The sequence below is a fragment of the Nothoprocta perdicaria genome, unplaced genomic scaffold (assembly GCF_003342845.1).
Source record: "Nothoprocta perdicaria isolate Ctin4 unplaced genomic scaffold, notPer1 scaffold_3, whole genome shotgun sequence".
NCBI lineage: Eukaryota > Metazoa > Chordata > Aves > Tinamiformes > Tinamidae > Nothoprocta > Nothoprocta perdicaria.
This window is the reverse complement of record NW_020455532.1, coordinates 8,706,045-8,726,265: the sequence shown is the minus strand read 5'-3', so window position 1 is coordinate 8,726,265 and position 20,221 is coordinate 8,706,045. Positions and strand designations below refer to the sequence as shown.

At 43.3% G+C, this 20,221-nt stretch overlaps 1 protein-coding gene across 1 annotated transcript in view; it reads right to left on the bottom strand.

Moving 5' to 3' along the window:
* STK4 (serine/threonine kinase 4) overlaps window positions 1-20,215 on the bottom strand; it is a 40,964-nt gene extending 20,749 nt beyond the window's left edge. Inside the window, exons 1-10 of the mRNA XM_026042051.1 lie at window positions 20,191-20,215; window positions 18,122-18,202; window positions 17,604-17,732; window positions 15,916-16,030; window positions 15,175-15,339; window positions 14,553-14,720; window positions 13,893-14,030; window positions 12,809-12,937; window positions 10,247-10,433; window positions 717-874 (exon numbers count right to left, since the gene is read on the bottom strand). Coding sequence (XP_025897836.1) covers window positions 717-874; window positions 10,247-10,433; window positions 12,809-12,937; window positions 13,893-14,030; window positions 14,553-14,720; window positions 15,175-15,339; window positions 15,916-16,030; window positions 17,604-17,620 — 1,077 coding nt within the window. The 5' untranslated portion in view covers window positions 17,621-17,732; window positions 18,122-18,202; window positions 20,191-20,215. The remainder of the gene's footprint in view (window positions 1-716; window positions 875-10,246; window positions 10,434-12,808; window positions 12,938-13,892; window positions 14,031-14,552; window positions 14,721-15,174; window positions 15,340-15,915; window positions 16,031-17,603; window positions 17,733-18,121; window positions 18,203-20,190) is intronic.
* Window positions 20,216-20,221: the final 6 nt, after the last annotated feature.

Genomic DNA, 20,221 nt, shown 5'->3' with positions numbered 1-20,221 from the left:
CAGGCAGCGGCGACGAACGCGCTCGATGCCAGAAGGGCTCGTGCRGAAGCGTCAGCGACCGAAGAAGCAGCGGGGGAAAAAGGTGTCGAGCAGAGCCTGCACCTCCGGGCACTGTGAGCTCGAGACAAAGGTCTTCCATCCCCACGAAAGGGCTTAATCAAAGAAAAAAATTATGATTTAATCACACACAAAACCTGTGTTCTCTTTTGATGTCTGAAAATCCTGAACAGATGAACCTTAGCTAAAAAAACAGGACTGAAGATTTGAAAAAGGTCTGAAGTTCAGCATCCACACAGTAACATAAACCTTGGTGCTGAAGCTCTAGGGAAAAAGGAAACCAAAAAAAAACGAGGAAATGCAATGGCTGTAACACTGGTTTTGCTAAGTGAACCATATTAAAGATCAGCTTTTTCTAATTGTCATCTGGAATTTTGTTTTTGATTTTAAATGTATAAGAGGGAAGAAAAGCAACAAAAGATTTTCTGTAAYGTCCTCAGGATTTTTATAAGAAAAGAACACAGACAACGGCCAATTATGATAACCCAGAAATAACTAAAGAAAATGAGTTTTTTAAAATGCCCCATCAGAATGCATTAGCAGTTAGAATCTCCTCAAGTTCCCATTAGTCTGTCAAAATAAGAAATAATCTCATAGCAGCTCCGATGAAAACTCTTAAAAGATTGTCACATTGATTGAATTTCAAAGTATACACTTACAAATTCGTAGTCTCCATCCTGTGGTACCTTCCAATCAGATGAATTTTTTGTCTGGCCAGACACATTCTTCCCAAAGCTATTGATTTGATTCTCCTTCTCCTTCTGCTCAAAATATTCAAGGAATGACGGTTTGGCTGGCTGCATCGTTTCGTCCCTCCCTGGAAATATTATATATAAAAAAAAACCAGTCATTGTTGAAAAATGCATTTTTGATTTTACTGCTTTACATCATGCCCAACAGGGACTTCATCTTTTTAGCACACTAAATCACGTAGTACTGCTAAAGGAGTATTTTTGCAGCAGTTTTTTGCATACAAAACTACTTTTGCCTGCAAAGTGAGGAGGGTGGGAAGGGAAGCCTGAAGTTGACCACACCGATCACTGCAATTCCAGAGACCTTGCCCTGCAATCAGTGCATGGAAGCCTCCAGGTGACAAAGCTTCGTGCCCTGAATGCTGCGAGCGGCCGCGCTGCTCGAGGAGTCCTTCCTTCCCACCAGTGGGGCTGCAGGCTTTACAAAATATGCACATTTCCAAAACTAAACAGCTTCATACACTGCTGCTGGAAACGTAGGCTTGGGTCGATGCAGAAAGCCTAATTCCCAGAAAGTGGCTGAGGGGAGGCTGTTTCCATGAGGATATCAGCGCTCACCAGGAGGGAAATSCCACACAAGAGATGTCCTGGTATCAGCATAAAGGGGCACTGACCAAAGAGCCAAACCTGCACCTGATTCTGGCCCAGGGCAATGAGTTCACCCTCAAGTTCTACACAGTTGAAGCAGATCTTAACCGTCAGAGCTGGCAAAAGCTCAAAGCAGCTCATAAAAACTTACAGATGTTCAGCAGAGCCTTCTTCTTGCAAGAGTATTAGTTACTCTGGAAACCCATTAAGACTTAAACACAGAATTATACTATTACACAGATAATATTCTTAAGCATAAAACCACCAACTCAGTGCTCCAGAATTGGCACATTCTCTCCCCTCATCTGACAGCGTTTGAATTCTCAGCTCAGCTTTGAGGTGCTCAAAAATTTATTTGTCTACAGACATGTTAAAGAGAGCGATATTTTTGCAAAGTCTGAGATATCTTGACAGGATACTCGGCTTCTGATACTGGGGGAAGTGTGGTTTACACGGCCTGAAATGTCAAGAACAATCTTGAAAACAGCTCTGTATCATCCTGCCTTCCCAGGGCTAGCTACAAGCTCCAGCATGAACTCAAGTGCTTACACTTTGCACCATGACAACAGCAAGAGCAAAGACAAATTATTCTACCTCTGGCAGTAGTTCCCTTAAAAAAAAAATAAATAAAAAAGTCATTGCACAGAATTAGATCAAGAAAGACATCTTCAGACAACTGCAGGAAGGTCAGTGAGGAAACGTGGCTGCGAAGCGGAGAACAGATTTGCTACTGGGAATAATTACTGCAATACAATAGCAATCCAATTACTGCTAAGTGATAAAACATTTATTTAGGATAAAGTAAATACACCACTTGCATCCTGTTGCAGTGCAAGGAGCTACGTTTTCAACGTCATGGTCAACAAGGACAGSGTTTAAGGGCAAATTTTGTAAAAAGAGATGAAATTCATATCCACGAACGAACCTACACTGCTTATTGTGAGCTGGCCTCGGAGAAAAGAAAAATAAATCTTTGCATCTGAAGGCAGCCTGCACTGCATGATTTGAAAATAATTGTTTGCCCAGGAGCATTTAGAAGCGTTTCACTCGGGTGACACTGGATTTCTYGTTTTCTTTAAGACACCCACTCCTACCAGAGACCAATTGAGAAGATTCCTTAGAGCAATAGCCCTGCCTGTCCACAGCTCCTGTTGTTCCAGTGACTGCAGTTGTTTGTAACCAGTCACCTGGATGAGACAGCCTGTTGTGGCTTCACAGCATCAGAAAAAGGGACACATTCAAAAATCAGCTTTATTGAATCGCCTTGTGCTTCCACAAAGAAGTGAAATGGAAACAGGGCAAAAGGGAAGCGAATGAAGCCCTGGTGCTCCTAACGGGGAGGCTGCAGTTGGGATACAGGGCCTGACTTTGGCCCCATGACCAGGCGAGGCCGAGGAGTTGGAGCGGATGCAGGAAAAGGCTGCTCGGATATTGGTGGGGCTGGAGTGCAGGCCGGGAGGGGACGGAGCAGCCGGGCCCAGCGGAAGGAGGGCAGGAGAAGGGGACAACTTGCAGCACCCGACTGACCGCGCGGGACGGGGCTTTCACAACCAAGACCGTTTCGCAATGGAAGAGGGGCCTAGAGCAGCTGCATGATGCCCTCGAGATCCAGCTTCAAACTCGGCCTGCCTCGCTCAGGGCGCTGGATTTGGCGGCCTCCGGAGGCCCCTTCCAGCCTGGAGTGCCCTGGGACTCGCACACTGGCTCAGACACCGCTCACCTTCACGTCACTGCTATGGCCAGGTCAACTGTCACCAATTGTAGCACGTTCTTGCAGGTCAACGTCATAACGTCAACATCCTTACCCAATAACTCCCCCAAATTGATTAAAATACAGATTCACCACCTGACAAAGCAGGAAAGAAAAAAAGATGGTCTAAAATAAGAACCATCCAGAAGGTCACTGCAGGGTGACTGAAATTTTAACTGCTGTTGTGATCTCCCTCTAGGTGCATATACAACAAGACYGATGGAAACACTCTGCAGACATTCCACCAGCTCAGGTAGCATCATCCCAACAGGACYGGAGCCCTTTTTGCCAATCCCGGTCCTTGCAGCAGTGCCGGCTTCCCAAAGATGCTCTGCTGTTAATTCAACCCAAGGATCCCGCTGCTGCACCTAAGATTTTGATAATGGGCAGCTGATGACCAAGATTGACCATTGCTATCCTCAGCATCGGATGCTGCTGAAAGATGACACTGCACTAAACATGCCCGTGCCAAAAGAGCATTCAGCTCCCTGGGCTGAGAGGATTCGACTAAAATCTGAATCTTTGACAGAATGTGAGATCACAACTGCAGCAGCGAAGAGCCTTTTATGAGAAGGTCACCCTGTGGGGACAGGGATGGCTTCTCCATGTGGTTATTTTGGAACCCAAAGAGCTGCCCATAGGGATGGGTCGCGAGAGCTCCCTGGAGCCATTAATGGCTACCGTTTAAATACGCAGTCATCTTTTTAAGAGCTGTATTAATTACACAAATGGAAGAGCTCAGCTCGGCTGGAGCTGGTCCAGGCTGCAGAGCCACAGAGCCCGGCTGCCTGAGGTCCCTCCACCGGGCCTGGCTTCTGCTGAAGAGCAGAAGCCCTTTGCAAAAAGGGCTCCTATAAATCCTTGTTTAGAAAAGCCTGTGAAAAACAACAGTGTTGTGCAAGGCAGGCATGTCCAAGGGTGGAGAATATTATAAAACATCAGCAATAAACTTCCCCTTCTCCCGCTTTTTAACAGGAGTACCAAGCTAATTTAATTAGTGATTTCAGTGCTCACTGCGGTCCAGCTGCATGTGGTACCATGCCAGATGGGACAGTCCTCACCTCAAAGAGCCTGGACACCCACCAGCCTTCCAGATACAGGCAGGGCACTGCAGGGAGCCAACACCAGCCCTCGGCATCATTAATCCTTTCTGGTGCTAAGCGACAGCAGGGACAAGAGCTAAGGAGGGCACCAAGGTGAAAATACTGGCGTGATTTTGCAGAGTTTCTTTTGCAGGAGGGCCATTTCTCCAGATATGCCACCTGTYTGGTTAACGAGGGAATGGAAGAGGTTGGTCTTAGACAACTGCAAAAGCCGGGCCACTTATACCAAGGAGAAGAGCTAGGAAAACAGGACTTTGCAGCATTGCACGGAAGTAGCAGAGAAAGAGCATCAGAATTGTCAGGTAAACAAGCAATGCACTTGGTTTTTGCAGCAGTGTCAGGGAAATCAGATCTCTGTATAACCCAGKCCCAGGCAGCAGAGCAGCCCTTTTGTCCAAGCTGCCAAGCTGGTTCTCAAAAAGTGAAGATTTTCAGCAGCTCCCCAGCTTCAAAGGGAACTTTCCAAGGGGAAGTGGGATTTACAGTATCCTTCTGCCTACGTGCACAAGATTGCCAAGCAATGAACCGCGGATTTCAGCTTTCTCCAAATTTATTCTTCTCTACTCAGTCTTGAYAGCAACCGAAAAAGCCTTGTTTTGTTATGCCTTCCTTTTCAAAGCAACTGCTACCACACATCTAGGGTGAATTCTGGAGTCACAGAGCTTGTCATGAGCGATATCCATAACCTCAGGAGCACATTTTGTGTGTTCTTTATTCAAGACAGTTAAGTTAATCCAGTGTTACTTAAAAGACCTGCTCCTGAAGCCATGCAAAGAGCTTTCCTCCCTTCTCTCCAAACAACCTGGAGTTAGAGCCGTGGCTGGGAACAACCAGGACAACCTCCTGGCAAACGTATTTTGAGCAATCTTAGCAAGCTTCCCTCTGCCTGCTCTTGTTTGAGTTATATAACTTCAAGGCTTAAGCTTCTCGGGGATTTGGGATGCACAGAGCCGTGTCTGATGATGATGTGCAAGCAACACGTCATTAATATTAAAATTTCAGACAGAACTGTAGTTTTCTTTGCTCCGGGCTACTTCTCAGAGAACAAATGAACTTTAGCAGCTGGACAATGTAATTTGTACAGTATTAACAGGACTGAGACATTTCATGCTGCAGAAGAGAGATGCCAACTTATTCAAGCAGAGCAAACGTGCTCCATCATTAATGAATCCATCCCATGGCAGCATAAGCTGAAATTTCCCCTCATTAATTGCAACCTACACAACATTTCATGCCCATTGAGCCTTATGAGGACAAGTCTTTCCATGATCATGGCCCATCCCAAACTAAATCAAAGTAGAACTTGACTGATAGGCCCTACTGTTCAGAGGGAGCTCCTACATTTTCAGCAGCAACTCTGGCTATTTTATCTCATCTCTCACAACTAACATAAAGTACCAGAGTCATTTAAAGCATCAACACTTACCCAAAGCTGGGGATATAAAACAGAGGATTCCTTCCTAAGCAGGAGAAAGCTGTGACAGTAACGAAAGCCACCTGAAGACCAGGTGACCTGCCCTTTAGACATGTTTCTTCTATGTAAGAACTCAGAAAAGATAATAAAGACACAGAAGTTTTCTCCCTCCACCACAGATCTGCAACAGGTCCTGATGTTTTTCAGCTCATTTGCTTTATTTACTAATTTACTTTAACAACAACACAAAGCGAGCTAAGCAGAGAGGTGTGAAGGGGCACCAAGAAATAAGGGAATGACATTTCCTCCCCTGCATCACCTAGACCAAGCTCTGATCAGTCTTCATGAGCAACAACCTCAGTGACAGGGCTGCAACCGGCAGGGCCAGCACCCTGTGGGCAACAGCCGAGGCTCCCCAACCTGCATGGAGCCAGGTAAGGATCTCCAARCACCTTCTCCTGCAACCAAAGGGGCCAGAAGGTAACATGGCAAAGTGCATTGAGGCTTGAAAACCTACCAGAAAAGTAATTTGTTTCTGTTTAGAAACCAAGAAATTTAACAAATTTTAGAAACTAAGACATTTAAGATTTGAGAGAGGGATTCTTTTCACTCCTAAGGGAAGCTTTCTCCACGTTTTATTGGGATCCAGGAGGAAGCAAGTTCATTCTTGGAAGAGACAGCAGGTCACAGTTTGTCTGCACATGGGATTTGCAGTATTTGGCGACAGGAATGCACCCAMTAAAAGTGAAGACCTCCCTGAACACGTTTATCTTCTCAACACCTCAAGGGCTGCAGCGTAATATTCCTCACAGCTACAGAAGAATTTAATCAATGCAAGGGTTTCTACAGCCAGACTGTTATTTAAATGCCTAACACTTGCAGTTTTACGGTCTAATTATGCTAAATTGACCAATTTATTTCAAGCACAAAGCTGCACCGTTAAACATTTTCATCACTAATAGTGGGGTAGTAGAGGGATATAGAGTGTAGCTGCTATCAAGAGTTATCATCTAAGACAAAGACACAGCCACCATTTTTGACAAATACGTGACAAATGCTGACAAAATGTAGAGCTATTTTCTATAGTATTTTATGTGTAGCTGTGCATTATCCAACAACAAAACACCTTTTTAAAAGGACACAACTTTTACCGGCCCGGACATGCTAAAATCTAACCCAACACCAAAACCACGCTGAAACTGTCAGAAAATCCCATTTAATAATTAACAAACTATTAAGGATTTCCACCTGCACACTGCATCACTATTATATCAGGATCTGGTATCTCTCTGCACTAGATATTCTGCAGAAGAACATGTGCCACATTGACAGAAACTCTCATTTTTCTCCCCTTTTCACATCCCTCATTCATTGGAAACGAAGAAAGAGGGGACCCAACCTGCATCATTCACCCAGTCTACATTCTCCAAAATTGTTTCATTTGGTGCCCAAAGAAAYAAGCAGCACTGCAACACAGAAAACGGGTCAGATTCAAGCACTAGAAAGAGTAGATCCTATTTTACTTGGATTTGATCATATTTCAGTCCAATGAAAGCAAGATATTTATCTGCTATAAAATTATGTTCCATTCTTTAAATCTGAGACAAACTCGTGTCAAGTTTCCACTACCTAAATCCTTACAGTGAGTAATAAAAGTTGGGAAAGCAGAGTAAGACCAAAAGGCTGCAGGGTTTACCRGCACTACAGAGTAATTTTAAGAAAAAAAAAGTAGGAATTCAGACATATTCAGAGTTCGAACATTATTCCAGCTCCTGAGTACAATGAAAATGTTGGTTATTACAAATAATTGTTCTTCTCTAGTCCTCCAGCTACTTCTGAAGTTTTTTCTGGAATAGCTAAATAACTGAATAAACTGAAATCCAGGTGTTGTTGGTTAATGATTGATGTATAAGGGGGTCATTATGCAACTTAGTATCTGTAGTTTGAGCCACTCAGTTGAGCCCTTTCAAAATGCATAGCCCTAYGCCATGGGGTATTTTTAAATGCTGCCTGTATATTTATATTGGGGTCCAGGTAAACCCAAAAAACACACAAGCAAATGAAAGAATTTAAGCCAACGGCTCAACTGACTGCAAGGCTAACAGAGCTTCCCCTACCGTGTAAAATACTGGAATTAAAGAAAACTTGTATTCTAGCCTGAAAAGTCATGGGTTGATTTATGCAAGAGTCACCTTTAGGGAGTCCTATATTCCACTTCAGATGGAATATAAACTTTCAGGGGTAATGGGAAAAGCTGTTGAGTAAAGATATGTGACAGCCCTGTCTAAAACATCACATTTCAGGGTCCCATAAGCACTTGTGGTGACTTTTTTCTTTTTATAATTAGAAGGAAGGGCTAGATCATCAGCTAAAAGCTTGCAGTTCAACAGCCCCACAACGCTAAATTCCCCTCGTAATGCCACCCAAGAAAAAGGGGAACTTCTTTATTGACTTAAAGGAGGTTTTGTTGYGAGTCATAACACAAATTGCCAAGTGGACTACAGACTCTGAAAATATGAATCAATGAAGCCTCCTCAAATGCAGTGGCTTCTAAGTAGTTTTATCATTGTTATACTTGTTCCAGTGGGTTCTGCAGCAGGTTTATGGGCTTTACAGTGAAAACAATTTAACTCTTATGATAATATGAATATGCAAATAGGCCAAGAAACAGAATTACAAGCAGCTCGCAGGAAGGGTATTTGCAAGCTGCTAGAGGACAGCACGTGGTCATTCCTCCAGAAGCAAATGCAGAACCACTGCATGCAAGAGCAAGGACTGCAGGATTATTTCACCCCTGGGTAAAAAGGGGAATGAGTGGTAAGAAAAAGTTATTTTTTCCATCTCATACGGTYATTTTCATTAACACCAAGCTTCTTGGAATCAAGCTACAAGATAAAATGCAGCGCAGCTGGCAGCCCAGAGTGCATTTRGACTTCACTAAATCTTGCTAATCCTGTGCTGAACTTGTCCACACGAGGCGGTACCAGGGCTGGACATGATTAGCAGCAGGWTCCCAAAATGCTTCCCCCTCGGATGCAGGGCTGCTCGGGCTTGCCTTGGCCTCCACTACCATTACATAGCAGCAGTGGAAGAACACAAAATTTTTAAGAAATCTGAATTCCAGGGGGTTTTTGTTCAGTTTTGCTCTGAATAAGAAACTCTCCCAAGCCGCACAGATGTGGATCTCTTAGAGCTTGTTGTGGGGCTCCCTCTTGAGGTCAAAAGCTACAGTATAGTTAAAAAATTGCAAAACTCACAACCAACTCTACTCGAAATGAGTTGTGCTCATCTTCACGAAAAGCAGACTAACAGTGTCCTTAAAAACTGAGATGGGCAAGTTCTCTCCTTGCTGGAGTTCCTGTGTCCCACAAAGAGGTGACATTGAAGCGTGAACCCAACTGCATTGCCTTTCTTGCCACACTTTGCTGCACAGGCTGATGCCTTCGTTTTTCAAAAGTGCAGAATAAGTGGCTGCCAAAGCTTGCAAAATTCTTTCAACTGGCACGAGTAAAATTTCACGCTCTCCATCCTCTGTTACGGGGCAATACTTTTGCACTAACTGTAGAGGGCTCCTGCATTGAAAGAGCTTTCAACACAGGAAGATATTTCCCGAGAAAAGGACATTTCCAAACTCTGAAACAGAGGTTTTCCTTCTCTCTCAAGAGCCAGAGCTCTAAAATCAGATCACCAAGGGAGACTCTGGAAGCGCACAAAGCTGAAAGAACAAGTCTTGCCTATTAGGGTCTTGGTTCAGTGCTGCCAAGCCTCACTCAGCATTTTCCTTCACCCTCGAACAAACAGCCACACTGGCCAGCTGAGGTGTCCACCTCCACCTCAACACCGCTGAGATCCCCAACTCTGCAGCAATGGATTTCTCTAGAAATCCCTTTTTTTGCCCCCCTTCTAGTCATGGTGTTCCAGGGAGGCTCTCCTTGCCATCTTCTTAACCAAATGAACATTTTCAACTGCTTTCCAAGTCAAACTGTGAGATGTTCCAAAGACCACCAGGGATCAAAAGTGCATACACAGTTGGAAACCTGACTTATTATACTGACACCATAGTCTTGGTAAGCTTTTCTTTTTAGCAAGCTTTTCTGTTTTAGGACAGAACAGATTTCTACTGCAGTATCTCAGAACTGGGATGTGCAAAACCAAAACAAAATAAAAAACAACAAAAAAAAGAGCTTAAGAAAGAATTGTACCAAAAAAGGTATCTCCTCTCTACTGCTAAGGGGTATTTGCCTAAAAGTTCTCAGTTCTTACTACAAAAAAAAAAAAAACCACCACAATAAGTTATAAAAATTATCAAGGCTGGTTGTGACAGGTGATAGGATAGAGCAACGTGTTATCAGCAGGAGCTAGACTACAGCTGCAGTAAAATTCAGGCTATCCTGAAGAACTTGAGAGTCACAATTTTCAGCATGCAATTCATTATTAATTAGACAGCTTTAGTTATCCATCTCCCTTTAAGTGAATCCTTTTGCTCTACAGCTTTTAGAGCTTTTAGCCTTGCCTCCAATGTACAACACACCTGCTAGTGATGTGAGCCCCCCAAGCAATTTTGTGAAAGATGTTTTCTTACTTTTCATGGTCCCTTCTTCCTCCTCCTCTTCTGTGTTTATCACCATTGTCCCCAGCTGGGATTCCAAGGTGCCGTCGTGCTCTATCATGGTGTTGGCCCCACCACCCAACGTACTCACAGCTCTCATGGTACTGGTTTCATCACTGCTTGCCCTCACCATGGTGCCTGAATCAGTTTCATCTTCTTCCTGTACAAAGATGCCACAAATACATTTTTGTTGATGGTGGAAGGCCTAAGAAGAGGGGTTGTGTTCAAGGATGCCAGCGAGTTTTACAAATTCAAATGGTTTTACAAATATACATGGAAGCCAACAAGATGAAACATAGTCCTCTCCCTGTCATCTCCAAGCAGGTAAGCAAAGGTCTCCACACTTTTCTGCCAGCATGATAGGAATACAGACATAAAACCCACCAGAAGCTTCTCAACACAACTGAGATCTCATTCCTGATCTGGTAACTTGTCCTTAAGAGCAGATTACAGTATTTGCTCAGTCATTAGCATTTCTATTCAGACTAGTTACAACAGTAGACCTAAAAATGATCCCATTCACTGAGGAGCCATTAGAGAAAGTCATTAAGCAGCAGAAACTCTGAGTCTGTACTGCATAGATGCATGACAGATAAAACTATTAGCCTAGTTTTTGAAGACTGCTTTTAAGATTTAGGTAGTCTTACTTGCTTTACTTCAGAAGCAATGAAGCAAAAATGAACTGAATTTGCTTATCTTTAAAGAGAAATTAAATAAATGAACATATTCCCTTTTTTTTTTTTTTAAAGATCAAAATCATTTCTTTCTTACCCTTCTGTAATATTAATACTCAGGAACCAAATGGATGTTTGAGTTAATGGTGGCAAGGCTCAAGGGATTAACAGTCTGGATGAAGACACCAGCTGGGAGGAAAGGTTCTCCAAAGACAGCTATACTTTCCTCAGAAAGTATCTATCCTGCCTAGGATTTCAAAAAGAGGCCGAAATTTCTACAATCTATTTATTTATTGGAAATATGTATCTGGTGCCTAATCACAACAATGATCCCTTCCTAAATTTAGAACAGTTACTGAATTTAGCAAAACGTGTTTCTATGCATCTCATGGAAGAGCTAAATATTTAAGAGATCAAGTTTTGTTGCAAGTACAAAGTCCCCAGTTCCTTAATCAGTGTGTGACCATAGGCCCATTCATTGGAATTCGTATTAATGGGAAAACCCAGGTCTGCCACATCAAACTATAACACTCCATCTGCTATCAGCAGGAGGAAGTCCATCTTTGAACACTCAGGTGCTCCCTGCATTTGCTTTGTTCCATCCAGGATATCTATGTAACTCACCAATCTCTTACACCTTAAAACCACTAGCAGGAAGGAAAACCACATAGGATGTTAATGGAGAAATTAATGGAGAAAATGTATAATTTATGTGGAGATGGATACGCGAGAAAAAAGTAATATTTATTTTTTAATCTACACATCATTCAAGAAAGAATGATAGCAGAAATGCCACAGCAGTTGGAAAGTGCTCGTGACTATTTTTCTGCTAGCAGATATGGAGTAAAGAAGCTTCAGGAAAAGCACACAAACTAATGGAGACCACTCAACCCCACTACAGTGACACCATCTCTCAGGAACGTGACCACAGCTCAGTCAGAAATGAAGGACAGGAGACAGGAATAACCCGTCGGAGTCAACATCACCGCAACACGACCAGTACAATTACTTCCACACCGAATAAATAGGCAGTTTAGATGAATGATGTATTCAGCACGGCTCTGGTTTTTACTGTGCAACATGCTGTTCAGATCTAACAATCTGAGGAGGACTGTGCCACACAATGCTTTTTATTGCCCATTTCATTTATTCGGGTCAAAATGGGCTCATATTAAACAGCTTGCAGCATGCTTTCCATGTTCACATGCTCTAACCACTCAAACAAAGAGCCCAGGACTTAAATGCCCAGCAATCCCCTGCACACTTCACATGCCCTCACCTCCGYTCTCTGTTGCTTGCTCCTGTGTAGTGGAAAGTTTCTATAAGGGGAGTTCTAAAGCACAACAACAGTAAAACAACACATCATACTCTGTGTAATGCAGAAATTCTGTTATATTAGGAGAGCAGTCTAAGACCTGAATCCTCAATAAAAAAATCATTACTGTATGAAGAATATAATGCAATTGGGAAAATGAATTAACAGCCGTTTTCATGTGTAATTATGCAGTTCCATTCAGTTACAGGTCTTTAGCTATACTATGAGCTAAAATAATAAGCTAGTAAGCCATTCAAGCTGTCTCACCTGAATAGAAAAATGAAGCAGGGATCAAGCGCTGGGTTAAGCGATCATAAAGCAGAAAACTCAAGAGAAGTCAAATCCAAGAGGAATTATTGCAAAGAACAATGAAACAACAAAACAAAAAATAAGCTAAGTCATATGAACGGAACAGGAGTTGGCACTTTGGGCAAGAGCTCAAGTCTGTTTTGGAATGGCAGGCAGAAGACATTCCCTTCTGTAGATATCTGCATATACACACAAAGCTTTTGGTGGCACTTTTGCATTTTTTCTGTAAATCCTCACCGAGTTTTCGTCATCATCTTGATCTAGCTCACGCTGTTGTGCTTCCTGCCGTTTCAGCTTGATATCCATGGCTTCGTTAATCAAATCTCGCAGGATTGACACCCCTTTGGCACTTTTAACAAATGGGTGCTGTGAAGTACATGAAAAACACATCAACACTGCATCTGAACCAAGAGGTAACAGTAAAACATGGTTACTATGGCCTACCACCAATCAAAATACTCAACACCAAATACATTATTTAAAAAAAAAAAAAAAAAAGGAAATTCAACCCTTTCCTGCTGTATTGGGGATAATCCCCTCCCTCAACAAAATAATCCTCCAAAGGTATGACTGCTGTGACACCCTGGGTTTACTCCCCTCCTACAAACTCTCTTTCCGTAACAGTTCAGCTGTATAGAACCAGTTAYCCAGATTCTCACCATGCCCTGCACTCCTCTAATCAATACTTTCATTTGCCTGCCCCTTTTTTGCGTTTTAGGAGACACTCTCTTAAGAGCACAATAGAAACTCAAATGCTCCCCTTAGAAATGCTCCTCTTAGAAAAAGGCAGGTTGTCCTCTGCTTTCTGTGGGTGCAACTACTACTATATTAGAGATTACAGGCAAACTGAGATGTTTGTGGTATAGCAATAACACCAAAGATGTTCCTCTCTCAAGTATGACTTGTGGCTCAAGCAGGAACAGTTTATGTTGGGACAGATACGGTGCTTCCCGCTTCTGCCTTTCACTCGACTCAGAAATGCCTTCCCTCACTACAGACAACACAGCTGTCTACTGTCTGCTACGACATCAAGGAGTAACTTGCAATTGCTTGAAGAACTGCAGGAGTGGAAACTTCCAAAGGAGTGACAGCTGGGAGAAGGGAACCCAAGAGTCACTACAAGACGTTGACTCAGAAATAGCATAAAGCATTAGCTACACTTCTCAAATACAAAGTGATGATGAGAATTTTAACACACAAAGAAACAATCCCCTAAAGACAGACATAGGAAGCTGGAGCCCTGCCTTGTTCATAGAGAAGAACTGAAAAGCTGAAGTTGAGTGCAAGGTTTTTCAGTTGGGGATAATAATGAAGGGCTGACCTGCAGAAGCTGCGTGGCAGTGGCACGTTGCTCAGGGCTCTTAACAAGACACTGTTTGACGAAGTCTGTGAAATTGTCTGACCAGAGCTCCGGCTTCCGAAACGTCGGAGGAGGATTGGTGGGAATCATGAAAATTGCCTGCGAACAGAAGAGTGTTTCAGTTTTCCAAATGAGGTTTAGAACCTCCTCATAATACAACATGAACATGCATAAATATACACGAGTACTAAGCAATGATACACATTTTAAGACAGGTGCTTCCTAAGAGCTTGCTTTTCATTATAAATTTGCTCAGGAGGATCAAGTAGCAAAAAAATCAGACTTTTCCCACTAGGTGCTCAAGTCATTATATGTCCAGAGAGGAATGAACTTGCTATTTTTAAGGCTTAGAATTTGGGTTTTTCTGCAAAGGAAATAGAATCACTTCAGAAAAAATCACTTTAGGAAATATACCGATAAAAACATGTCTGTTCATGTCCAACATTGTGACATTCAACTATATCTTGACAGATCACTATACACATCCTTTTTCTCCACATTTAGTCCACAGTACAAAGAATTGACAGATGAGAAATCATTTTCTCTAACATACCAAGCAGCCAGCTATAAGAACAAATAACTCCCAGCCAGGAACACATTTTAGAAGGCCACAGTTCTCACCCTCATAGGATGGATATCWGCATACGGTGGTTTCCCTTCAGCCATTTCTATTGCAGTGATTCCCAGGGACCAGATGTCTGCAACACAATTGTATCCAATTTCTTGGATCACTTCTGGAGCCATCCAGAATGGGGTCCCTATAACTGTGTTCCGTTTTGCCATGGTATCCTGAAAAATAAAGAGTAGGGTAAAGAGCCACACAACAGCTATTTTATTCCTGTACTGGAAACAAGCATTCATTAATGAATTATTGCTACTAATTATCTCTTACTTGCACTGCATTACTTATATACATTATTAGATGCAGCAAGAAGGCTACAAAGAGCTTTTGAATCATGCTTACTGAAGTTTCAAATATCCTGGAGAAATCAGCAAGTGCTACTGCAAACAATTGTCCAGGGGTGGGTGCTTTCAAAGAGGAAGCCCTACTGCTCTAATCTGCAGCTGTTACAACATTTCATTACATTGATATAAAATGCTAAAGACAAATTGGTCTGAACTGTACAAAGTTTGTTCAATTATGCACTAGAAGCATAATGAGGTTAACCTTCAGGTGAACCTTGTATGCARGTTAAAAACAGGAACCATAATGTAGATAACCAAAAATCATGTTTTTACTCACTGTAAGTTGTCCTGCCACTCCAAAATCYGCAAGCTTAGCATGTCCCTCTGTATTTAGCAATATATTTCCAGCTTTGATATCCCTGTGTATTTTCCTCATAAAATGCAGGTACTCCAGTCCTTTGAGTGTTGACTGCACTATGGTAGCAATTTCATCTTCCGTGAGCTAAAGAAAAGAAGAGTTCCAGCCAAGCTATCAGCTGCTGAGATCTAATGCTATCATGTAATAGTCTGTGCATCTCTGAGATTCACTAATTGCCATCTAATTACCCTCACTAAAGGCTGCCATAATGACTAATGGGAAATTAGATATATTTTCAGTTAACAGCTTAGAGCATTAAGTAGTAGAATCAGACTGCGACCAGTCTGTATACAGAGGCACGCTGTATTTCACATGCCACAACCCTTTCACAGCCACCTATTCTTATTCTGCAATAGCCAAGCTCAGGCGGAGTAGAATCTGCTACTCAGAATCACTGTTTCCCAGAGAGCTAACAGCTCATCTTCTGCAAAATCAGCTCAACTGATTAAATTGATCAAATGTTGTTATTTAAYTAACATAACTGGCTTCCTCATTTTTAGGGGAACAAATGACCTGCACCTCATATTGCTCAGCACTAGCACTGGCTGTAATGAAAAGGAGAGTTATGGCCTGAAAACCAATGCACAAACTATTCTACTTCTTAAAGCTGCTGCACACCCATATTCCCCACTTACAGCACTCAAAGGAAAGAGGACGTACAGTTTTATTTCGTAATCGAATAATATCAGACACGGATCCAGCGCCGCAGTATTCCATGACTATCCATAGGTCTGTGTTCTTAAAATAGCTGCCATAATATTTCACCACATGAGGACTACGAATAGAAGAAAGCAGAGAGTCAAATACCATTCACTGATATTTCTGAATAAGCACATGCAAAATCCCAGAGAATATATTTTAGAAATTCAAAGTGACATCGAAACCCTAATCAAAAGCGTTCCCAAATGGTCTGAACTTGCACAGGGCTCCTGCAGTCCTGCTCAACCTCCTCTTAGCACTGGTGGCCATTCGAGCTGTCCRCAAGCCCGGTCAGGGAGCTGGACTCACTGAAAATAAATCCTGCAAAGATAAGGAGTGATTTGCCTTCATCTGAGTTATCTCTCTGAAAGGGACTACAACAGGCTCGGTGCTGTGGCAAGCAGAAGCCACGTCAGTCTCTGATAAAGCTTTGCAATCAAAATGAAAATATAATGTTAAAAATTGCTGAAAAATAGTTACTGTTTTATTAGCAGGAATTTTCCCACATGCACCTCTTATTTGTACAGTTAAAAAAAATTATGATGAATCTAGTACAATCTAGCATAATGCTGTTTCACAGTCAGCTGTCTGCCTGCCATAAAAGGAGACCAGCCCATATACTATATCATAATTAGAATAAGCATTCCTGGAAAAGRCAAAAAAGATAACGGAAAAAAAACCTTCCTGGTTTTGTTGGAACAAACTTAAATAGCTAAGCTAATCTCCACTGACTGCTTTCCAAAGGAAAATGTAAGACCATCAAAAAATAAAGTTACACTGCCCTGTGTCCCTTAATGCCTGCACAGAAAGCCTGACTCTCTGGGGATTCACTCCCTCTGCTGCTCACAGTTCTAAACATTTCATTTTAGATCTTGTGTTAACCTACCAATGGTTTCCAGATAACRCAGTAAGATTTTTCATGAACCAATTATCAGCAAGTTTTATTTTGCTAGCTGCTAGCAATCACTTCCATTTAAAGATGGCTTTAAACAGGACAAGCTCTTCACTAGCTAGGCCAGGGTTATATCCTTTCCCATAAGAAAGATGCAAAGGGAAGTACAAGAGATGTGAGGGAGCCACGAGTCCGCAGAGCCGCAGGCAGGAGTCACTTTGGTGCTGTCACCTGCACAGGGGCTCTGCGAAGGTCACTTCTGCCACCCGAGCAGATGACAGCCCAGGGCCCACGCACATGCAAGAGCAGCCATGCATTAGTGGCTCTCAACTGCTTGCCCTTAAAAAATAAAATCTCTCCTCTTAGCAGTTTCCTAAGTTCATGCTGAYGTTTGCTTATAATTAATCATTCCCTTTGGCCACAGCAGTGCTGTTCTGCCTCGTAATCAGGAAGTTACCAGCATCAGGAGAAGAGCACTAACTGCCCACACGCTTGGCTCTTCCCTGGCAGCAAGGGCAAGGTTATTTAGCTCAAGGCTCTGCTGTTGCAAGCTAGGCTGGTCTTACCTTTGCTGGGATTAAGGCTACCCAAGTGGTCGGTTAACACRACTCAGGTGATATGAGGTAACTTGGTCATACAAACCCAGCCTTTTAAAGAACATTTCAGGCAACATCACGGCTTTCATGTGATTAAATGTCAGGTCACATGCGATACTTTTCCTCACATATTGAAGGGGAATTTCAAAGCCTGTATTTACCTGTCACATTGCTGCATTATGGATATTTCCTTTATTATCTCCTGCAGGTCAGATTCCACAGGAACTTGTTTAATTGCAACAACTTGACCCGTTTCTTTATGAATAGCTTTGAAAACGCTGCCATAGGAACTACAAAACAAAACAGTAAATAAACACTGAAGAGAAGGACAATATTTAAATATTCAAATGTTGTAGCTTTACTTTCTGCAAGTGCAAATGTTGGAGGAAAAAAAGTACTCTTCTGCTAAAAATTATATAATAATTTTTATATATATTTATATTTATATATATAATTTATATTTTTATATATAAATTATAATTTAATTTAAATAACCATTCCACTAGTTTGGAATCACTATAATATAAATAACCACGCACTGAGACACAAAGGAGCCAACCATTGCTACACCGCCCGTAGCTTCGGAATGGCCTTTTGCACAACAAATCATCAAATATGATGTATTTTCCAAAACAAAAAGTGAAAAATCAGAGACCATAGAAAACAGGAGAACACGTACCCTTCTCCAAGCTTCTCCAATACATCAAATACTTCTTCAGGTTGTTTGGTCAAACTGTCCTCATCTAACTTCTTCAGCTGCCTGCACATGTGAGGACACAGAAATTGCAACATTTATTTTTATGGCAATTTAGACTGCACTGAAACAGAAGAATAATTTTAAAAAATGCACTTAATCTACATAAGCCAGGAAGAAACAGGACTCCCAAAGTGGCCTCACTCGCTCAGCACAGGGAAAGGAGCATCTCTACCTGCTGGCGATGCTCTTCCCAACACAGCCCAGGTCCCACTGGCCTTCCTGACCACAAGGGCATGTTGTTTCATAGCCACCTTGTCCATGGGGACCCCCAGGAGCCTCTGCTCAGAGCTGCTTTCCTGCAGACCGGCCCCACGCCAGGGCTGGTTATTCCTCCCTAGGTGAAGGGCTCCGCATTTCCCTCTGTAAGGTTCCTATCTGCCAGCTGGAGAGGTGTCTCCAGCCTGACGAGGTCCCTGAATGGCAGAACGGCCTTCTGGTGTATTAGCAATTAGAATTTCTTTCTAATTTATATAGAATTTCATTCTAATATATTAATTGTTGCATACTTAGTTTGTAAAGATTAATGTTTGTGTCGTGTTGTTAACCCCTTTTGGTAGGAGGAGTTACAGAATTAGAGAGAAATTAAACCTGGAAGCTTTTCTAGTAATTAAGTGGATTCTGGTATAATTACTTTTAAGCCCTATAAAATTTCATAGGGATTTAGATCACAGCAATGGGATTATATTTGAGGATTTAAAATTTCACTTGAAAAGTTTTGATCCTTAATATCCCCCAAGACACTCCACTCCTCTTGTGATATGTGTCTAAACCAGGGACACTCCKCATTATTCTTTCATGCTGGTTATATCCTGAAAGAGGTTAAATTTCAGATGCTGTGTAGCTTGAGAGGAGAAGAAAACTCCATCGGAACTCTGGTGAGAGCAAGAACATTTGATTTGCAGTAAAGTTTCTTGTGCAAGGGCTGATAAGGGTGAGCTGAAATAACCTCCCATGGAAAACAAGGACCAGGCCGGTGTACAAACCTGCGTACCAGGGATCTGCACTTCAATCCCACACACCCTGCAGAGAAAACCCATCCACAAGGCAAGAAGAAACACGCTGTTTTTTCCAGATAACTTATACCAGACTTCAGAGCTGCTGAAAATGCTGAGAAAAAGGGGAGGCGAGGGCAAAAGTTCCCCAAACCAACCACTTTATTAAGTACTCAACAGTCCCCAAACAAGCGGCGTGTCACTTTTATATGAAAAAATGGGGGGCAGGGGGAAAAGCCCCCAAAATAAGACCTCARACCAGCTCATACAAGTGCACAGAGGACACAAATCTCTTCCCACACGTCTTTACTCCTCCCAGACATCTTTAGCTTTACATTAAAGCGACGTTAATTCACGGCGGCCGCTACACMGAACCCAAGGAAGTTTTCACCGCCCCTATGAACGCCACAAACACGGCAGCCCCGGCGCTAAAAACGCCACCATTGCCCCCCTCATTCCTTCAGGGCCAGGTGGAGGGGCCGCTGGCCGCCCCCCGGCCATTGTGCCGATCACAAAGGCCACAGGGGAGGCGCGGGCGCCTATGCGGCCCATACAATGGCTTCCCGAGGCCGGGGGAGCGGCGCAGAGCGGCWGCCTGAGGAAGTGGCGGCAGCGCGAGGGCGGCCGCGGCTCCCCGGCGCTCACCAGCGCCAACCCGCACCGGCACCGGCCCCGCGGCGGCAGGAAGCGCCCCCGAACGGGAAAAAACGCACAAATATACACGGGGAGAGAAGCGACGCGGGAGCTGCCGTCTCCAGAGGGAGCGAGAAATGGCGCGGGGAGAGGATTTTGTGCCGCGGTTCAAAAGCGGCCTGAAGGGTCAATAAGAAGGGGGGAAAGGGCTCGGGGAGCGCGGGCTCGGGAGCCGCCCCGCTGCCTGGACCGGGCTCTGCTCGCGCCGGGAGGCACCGGGGCTCGCGGAGCGCGGCCGGGTCCCGGGGCTCGCGGCGGGTCTCCCCGGGTCCCCCCCGCGTCCCCCGGTCCCCGCGGCGCACTCACCGTCGCGGGTGGCGCAGCTGCACGCTCTCCA